This window comes from Odocoileus virginianus, chromosome 1 (genome assembly GCF_023699985.2).
Source record: "Odocoileus virginianus isolate 20LAN1187 ecotype Illinois chromosome 1, Ovbor_1.2, whole genome shotgun sequence".
In the NCBI taxonomy this organism is placed as follows: Eukaryota; Metazoa; Chordata; class Mammalia; order Artiodactyla; family Cervidae; genus Odocoileus; species Odocoileus virginianus.
This window is the reverse complement of record NC_069674.1, coordinates 86,424,954-86,432,206: the sequence shown is the minus strand read 5'-3', so window position 1 is coordinate 86,432,206 and position 7,253 is coordinate 86,424,954. Positions and strand designations below refer to the sequence as shown.

General features: G+C 34.7%; 1 protein-coding gene across 4 annotated transcripts in view; it reads right to left on the bottom strand.

Moving 5' to 3' along the window:
* Positions 1–676: 676 nt before the first annotated feature.
* Positions 677–7,253, bottom strand: part of SNX13 (sorting nexin 13) — a 139,765-nt gene continuing 133,188 nt past the window's right edge. For 3 of the 4 annotated variants that reach the window (XM_020901465.2, XM_020901464.2, XM_020901466.2), the window contains exon 26: positions 677–4,179. In XM_020901465.2, coding sequence (XP_020757124.1) covers positions 3,932–4,179 — 248 coding nt within the window. In that variant the 3' untranslated portion in view covers positions 677–3,931. Of the gene's footprint in view, positions 4,180–5,489; positions 7,167–7,253 lie in introns of those variants that run through there. The other variant, XM_070470537.1, reaches the window with a different exon arrangement.

Here is a 7,253-nt window from a genome sequence, read left to right as displayed (position 1 = left end):
CAGGGTTCTTTATTATATAACTTTTTAGAAACTTTGATACAATCATTTGAATTGTGAAGGGAGATTTCAGGGTTTTGGATAATATATAGATTTGCATAAGTTACATAAGAGTATAAAACTATTTCTTTAGGAACATCTTAAAGGGGTCAATATTTTACAGGAAGTATTTCAAAAAACAACATGACTGCCCCTGTTAGAGGAGTGATCACACTGACGTCTGAGAAGTCTGTGGATCTAGGTCCAAGATGGCTGCAAATACTACAGCCAATGAGGCCGAGCTACATGGCACAGTACTGAATCTATTGTCTTTAAAACTGAAACCTCATACTAGCAGGCATATTATGAATTTAAAATGAGCTCAAACAAAAATTGTTAATGGATTACTTATAGATCTTTCCCTTTATGGGAAAATTATAATTTTGTATGTAGGGAAGAATGAAGTTTCTTTAACGCTGAGGTAGTAAATTACTTGCCCCATGAAAGGAAAAAGTAAATTTAGTTTGTTGTAGTAAGTCAGTAATCACCCAGTAGTTTATCCATCAACCTGGAACTTGAGTTGCTTAATTTCCAAATTGAAAAGAAAGGAAAATACACACAGATGCTAAAGATAAGACAACTGAACAAGCGCTTTTTAAAAGTAATAAAAATACATCACTATGAAATAAAATTCAACAAAAAGGTTTGTTAATACTTTATTAGTATTTTCTAATGGACAAAACATAATGCAAACCAAATAAAATTTTAAGTCTTTTTAGTTCAATAAAAATAACTGACATTCTGATTGCTGTTTCTTCTTTGTTAAAGAAGTATTGATAGAATAGTTAGGCACACAGTTGACACTTATTGTACAATGATATGCACAAGTTATCTTTAAACAACTGTAATCCTAAAATGTGCTCTTTATATTTTTCCCTTGTAATACAGGAGCCATGCTCCTATAAGCAAAGTTTACTAATAACAAAATAATTTTACAAGGAGTGACAAAACGACTTTTAAAACAAGTCCTTAAATAAAAGGATGCAGCAACAACGGAATGTAAGTTGTTGGGTTAAGAAGACAGTTTAACTAGATCTCAAAACATTAAAAATTCATTTATTTTACAATTACTCAAATACACATGCATTAAATGAAAATATTGCACAAATTAAAATTTTAGATTGTGAAATTTTATATTGTTCTTAATTTTCTAAAAATTGGTACACTTTCTAGTAGCGCTTAACTGTTTTTTTTCCAAACACCCGCAGCACAAACTTAAAATGAAGGAACTACTATATTCAAGAAAGTTTTAAATGTTTCTTAAAATAAAAATTAAGGCTAACCAAGTGCATCCATTGGTCAATGGCACAATTGTTTTCAGCAACTATTCAGAAAACCCTAATCACAGGAAATGCCCATCTAAGTATTATATTTAAATCATACAATCAATTTTTTAGAGGAATGAACTGTAAGTTAGTAGTGATGGTTTCTAAATAGTTTGTTACCTGAAAAATCAGAAAAACTCAAATAATGATTAATTTTGAAGGTTCTTGCCTAAAGGCACCACTGACTTAAAAACACATTCAAAAATCAAATATCAGAAGACATAAAGCCTCTTCCTGTATATATTCATATATGCAATAAATGCATTAAATGTAGTAACTTTATTAAACATAGTACACTGTACTTGACTTATGGGTTAAATATTTTACGCACAGCTCGACCAAATCACTCAAAAAGTATCTCTAATTTTAGCATGACCATGGCTTTCTCTGATGTAAAACATAGATGTGCAAAGAGAAGATGCACAACCATTTACATAGACTACCATTTGACATTTCTGCTTTTGAAATATAAACTCTTTTAAACAAAAATTATTTTAAAAACCCATTTACTCTAATAGTTTTTGGTATGACTGCAGTTATCTTGCAGGGCTTCATGAAAATCTGCAATCCTGCATGACCTTTTTTCCCTGGTTGATGGCCAGCGTTCCTCACATTATCTAGAAATGCTTTTTCACATGTACACAGTAGACTCTTAACATGAATTCTGTTTACTCTTAATATTTACTTATGTCAAAAATATACTGGAAATGGGCAGGGGTGTATCTGAAAATCATTGCACTTACGGCCATGCTGATGCTTCCTACAGACATGTTTCACATGTTTCTTCTAAAGCCTGGGGCAGGAAGATACATTGAGAAGAAATATTATTTCTTCCACCAGAGTCAATAAAGATCTTTTCTCATTTGGAAGTTTAAATGAAAGGGATTTAATGTATGTAATCCTGAAGACATGCAACACAGGCTGAATATATGCAAACTGTAAGTATGCATAACAGCATTATTAATAAATATGATTATTATCATAAAGCTTTAAAGGAAGGCTTTATTCTATCAGGCTTTGCTTCGTAAGTAGGATCTCAGCAAGAACAAGACAATAACATCTTGTTCCAATCTTAAAACTCCCAAACAACTGGGATACCAATACTCTGTCCCTTTATCTTAAGCACCCGGAAGTTCTTTTAACACCAGCATCTTGGCTCAGTGGTCTGATAAATAGCTTCACTATTATAAGGTTTTAGTGTTAAATATTTTTAAAACAAAAAAAGCTGAGATACCCAAACACTTAGCCAGTGGAAGTTAAATTATGCAGAAATCCTGCATATAAAACATATGAAGACTTCCAAGGTGGACAAATGGGAGACTGAGAAAACTATAGGAAACGCAGAAGCTCCAAAACCGGAAAAGGTATTTTGTTGTTGGTATAAAATTATTTTAGGGACTTAAATGTATACACCGAGGGGTTTTGCCAACTTGCTTTATTTAGTAGAATTTTACATTATGCAAAATATAAATAAAAGCATATTTTAAAAAATATTATAGTTCTGTTTTCATTATTTATTTTCATATATGTACACTGTAATAGAGTTAGGAATTTGTATGTTTACATATGACTTATAAGCTCATTTAATCCTTTGATTTGCTATTTTTGCAATCACCTAACGTATGTCTAGATCACACAATTTAAAATTATCATAGAGTAACTTTCAACAGAGTACTTTTTATTTTTTAAATTTCTGTATTTTAAGAAGTATTTGGCAGTTCTTTCAACAAATTCTAGCCCCTATTATATAATCAGTAATCTCTTAAAGAAAGCTGTAATAACTTCAAAACTTAAGAGCCACCATATGCTTCTTTTTGCACACAGAATGCCAAAATAAAACTTAATTATGAGTACCATAAGAGCAAAATAGAGCCCTTAAGACATAGAAGAATTACTTAAAATCTGTTTTCTGCCAATGAATAACAAATCCAATCGAACTTTGGTTGTGATTGGTTTTATTTTACACTAGGTTTCTATGTTATGAAAACAAAAGTGTAATTTGGATATATGTCACTTCATACTTTAAGGGCATTCTGTCATTTTCCCTAGACCTGAAACAGACGTTTCAAAGATCATTCACCTGGCTAATCTACACTATATCAAAATTCCGACAAAGATATATAAAACCATTATGCAAAACAAACCCCTCCAAACAGTACATTGCACAGTTTCCCACTGTTAAACAAATTAGCCAATTTATCTGTGAACCATTGTTTTGTGCTTTCCTTAGCTCTTATATATACACTCTGGCACTTTGTCATAGATGGAGAATGCTGATTACTTTGAAACGGAAGAAACCAACGTCATTCTTGCTTGAGCTGTAGGCAGTATCCTCTCAGTGTTGCAAAAATATGCACCAAATCATTTAAGACACAGAAATCTCTCTTGGTACAAGTGGCTGGATTACTGACAATGATGAGAAGAATGGCAATCATATGGATGTATTAATAATCTATTCTGAGACACTAAAAGACTGGTGCAGACACAACAGTATATGAGTTAAGCCCCAGAAGATCGGTCCATACCATTAGTCCTGGACAAAATGAACACCAGTTTCAGAGATTGGAGTGTCACCTTTTCTGTAAAGAAGGCGCTTGAGTAGTTTGAAGTTTCTGTTTATATTTTTGCATCTGCTTTGACCGTGAATGCAGTTTGTTGAAAAGTTCACGGAATTTATACTGTGGAAATAAGGTTTCCAAAAAGCCTTCCAAAAAGACATAAACCATTCTCCTATTTAACTGGTTGTGCTGAAACATTTCAAAAACACGAAGAATACCTTTCCGAGTTGTCTCAGCTCCAATAATGTGCTTCAGTTCATCTAAATAAGGGGAGGAGAAATAAACACAATTCATTATTCAAAAGAAGTACAAGACCAAAAGTATTCCAAGTTAAAACATGTAAAGTACACATGTGAGTAACTGATAAATAGCCAGTATTCAGTGAATGACCTTAATATAAGTTTAATAACTGACTTAAAACTTATATACGTCACAAGTATGCATGCACTTGTGTGGTATTGGGAGACAACACAACAATAGAGAAAGCAGGACCCAGACTCAGAAACCCAAAATTAAGTGTTATAATCTTGTCGCTTAATGTCACTCAGCTGTGTCCGACTCTTCATGACCCCATGGACGGTAGACCACCAGGCTGCTCTGTCTGTGGGATTTTCCAGGCAAGAATACTTGAGTGGGTTGCCATTTCCACCTCTATGGGATATTCTTGATACACAGATGGAACCCACATCTCCTGCGTCTCCTGCATTGGCAGGCGGATTATTTACCACTGTCCCTTAATTATTAATTATTCCCTTAATTATTAAGCCCTGTCCCTTAATACCTATATAACTCACCCACCCTGAGTTTCTTTCCTCATCTGTAAAACGGGAATTTATAATAACCAATATCATTATTATTGTGAGAATTTAAAAGCTTTGATGAGATAAAGTGAAAAGTGATCTATAAACTCTAAAACACTATACAAATATTCTCCATCTAATGTACAATGAGAAATACTACAAAGAAATGTGGAAACTTGATCTCTGATTTAAAAAAACTCACAACACACTAACAGTGCATTGGCAGGATCTGATTGGTACAAACAGATAAAGGATTTAAGAACATGAATAAGGAAATGAGCATTAAGTGGGGAAAACAAACAAACAAACAAGACAGGCTCAAGAAATGGGGTAGTACGGTTTGGCTCAATTTTAGGATTCCTGTAAGAGAAAGTCCTGAAGAGAATGGAAAACTGACAGTGCTGCAATTGGCAGGGTAAGCACATTTGGAGTTTACTCACAGGCAACACGAAGTTTACTAGAGACACTTGAGTATGGGCCCCCAAAACAATACTTTATTGCTTTCAAAAGAAACATACAACTCCTAAAAAGTATGTTTCTAACTAGGGTACAATATAATTTTAAGCAATTAGTTTTTAAATTCACTAAAAAAACAGGTGAAGAATTCTGTGTATATAAAAATACCTACTTTTATATCTTTCCTCACTTCCTTCAAGTCTTCATGTTAACTGTCATCCACTCACAACTGCAACTCACCTGCCACTTCCATTTTCCTGCACTGTCTGTCTCCTCGGCCCCTTAGCACTATCCAATATACTGTGCTTCATCTATTTCTTTTGTATGTCAACTGTGTCCCCCTAGTAGAATGTAAACTCTAAGGAGGCAAAGATCAGTGTAAAGAATAGTGTCTGGCTCATGAAATGCTCTCAATAAATATTTATTGTATAATTGCATTAAGATTTCTTTCTACTCCATAACTAAAGCACCATCTGGTTTATTCTAAAAGTATATTAATATCCTAGGCTACTGTTTCTCTTTATTTTTCTAAAATGTTATTTCTATAATTTGCTTTATATCTCCAAATGCAACAGTATAGTCTATAGGGTGAAATAAATATCCATGTGGCAAATATCCAATTTAATGGACAGAAGAGAAAGTTGATTAAAATCTATAATGAAAATTAGGTTTAAAGAAAAACAAAATTATAGGAAAAGAAATAGATATTGAGAACTTAAAATATTTTTGTATTCCCTACATCCATAATTAAAACGTGGAGAAGAGATATCTAGGTATTTTAAAAGACATTTATTACCATAGGAGAAATCAACCACCCAACCAAACAAAACTTCTCTTACTGAGAGACGACAAATGGACAAAGTAAATATCTAAGTTAGTGAGACAGCAGAGTTCTAAAATAATTCAAATTACACCAAAAGAATGCCACTATGTATACTTTTTTTAGGATCACATTTTGGCAGAGATTAAGCATGGACCTATCAGTTGTTTCAAAGGGATTCTTTGAAAAAATGTTTGTTCTCCTAAATAGAACAAATATTCTTTCTGAAAACCTCATACTTCATTATACCTTATTATTAGCCCTTTCATCTGTCATGGGCTTCCCTGATAGCTCCGTTGGTAAAGAATCTGCCTGCAAGTCAGGAGACCCTTGTTTGATTCCTGGGTTGCGGAGATCCCCTGAAGAAGGGAGAGGCTACCCACTCCCATAATTCTTGGGCTTCCCTTGTGGCTTAGCTGGTAAAGAATTTGCCTGCAATGCAGGAGAGCTGGGTTCGATCCCTGGGTTGGGGACATCCCCTGGAGAATGGAAAGGCTACCCATTTCAGTGTTCTGGCCTGGAGAATTCCAGGGACTGTATAGTCTACAGGGTCACAAAGAATCAGACACGACTGAGTGACTTTCACTTTCATCTGTCACAGATTTTATCATCAACTTTATTCTTAAAATGTTTCAAGACAGCAAAGTAAAGTGGTTAAAAGTATAATTTTTATTGAATACAGTGGTTTCAAGGAACTCAAAGCTAAGTCAGAGTTCCAATACTCACTCCTAAAACCTCGGTGTGTATGTTTTAGTTGCTCAGCCGTGTCCAACTCTTTGTGACCCTGTGGACTGTAGCCCACCAGGCTCCTCTGTCTATGGAATTCTCCAGGCAAGAATACTGGAGTAGGTGGCCACTGCCTTCTCCAAGGGATCTGCCCGATCCAGGGATCGAACCCCAGTCTCCTGCATTGCAGGCAGATTCTTTACCATCTATTTGGTATTTACACTTAACCCCTTTGAGCTGATTTTTTCCCTCATATTTAAAGCTGTGATGTTAACAGCTTCCTAACTTTATAATATTGTGTGTGTGTGTATGTGTGTGTGTTAGTTGCCTAGTCGTGTCTGACTCTTTGCAACCCCATAGACCGCAGCACAGCAGGCCCCTCTGTCCATGGGATTCTCCAGGCAAGAACACTGGAATAGGTCGCCATTTCCTTCTCCAAAAGGAACTATAGAAAGAAAGAAAGTGAAGTCACTCAGTTGTGTGGGACTCTTTGCAACCCCATGAACTGTAGCCTACCAGGCTCCTCCATCCA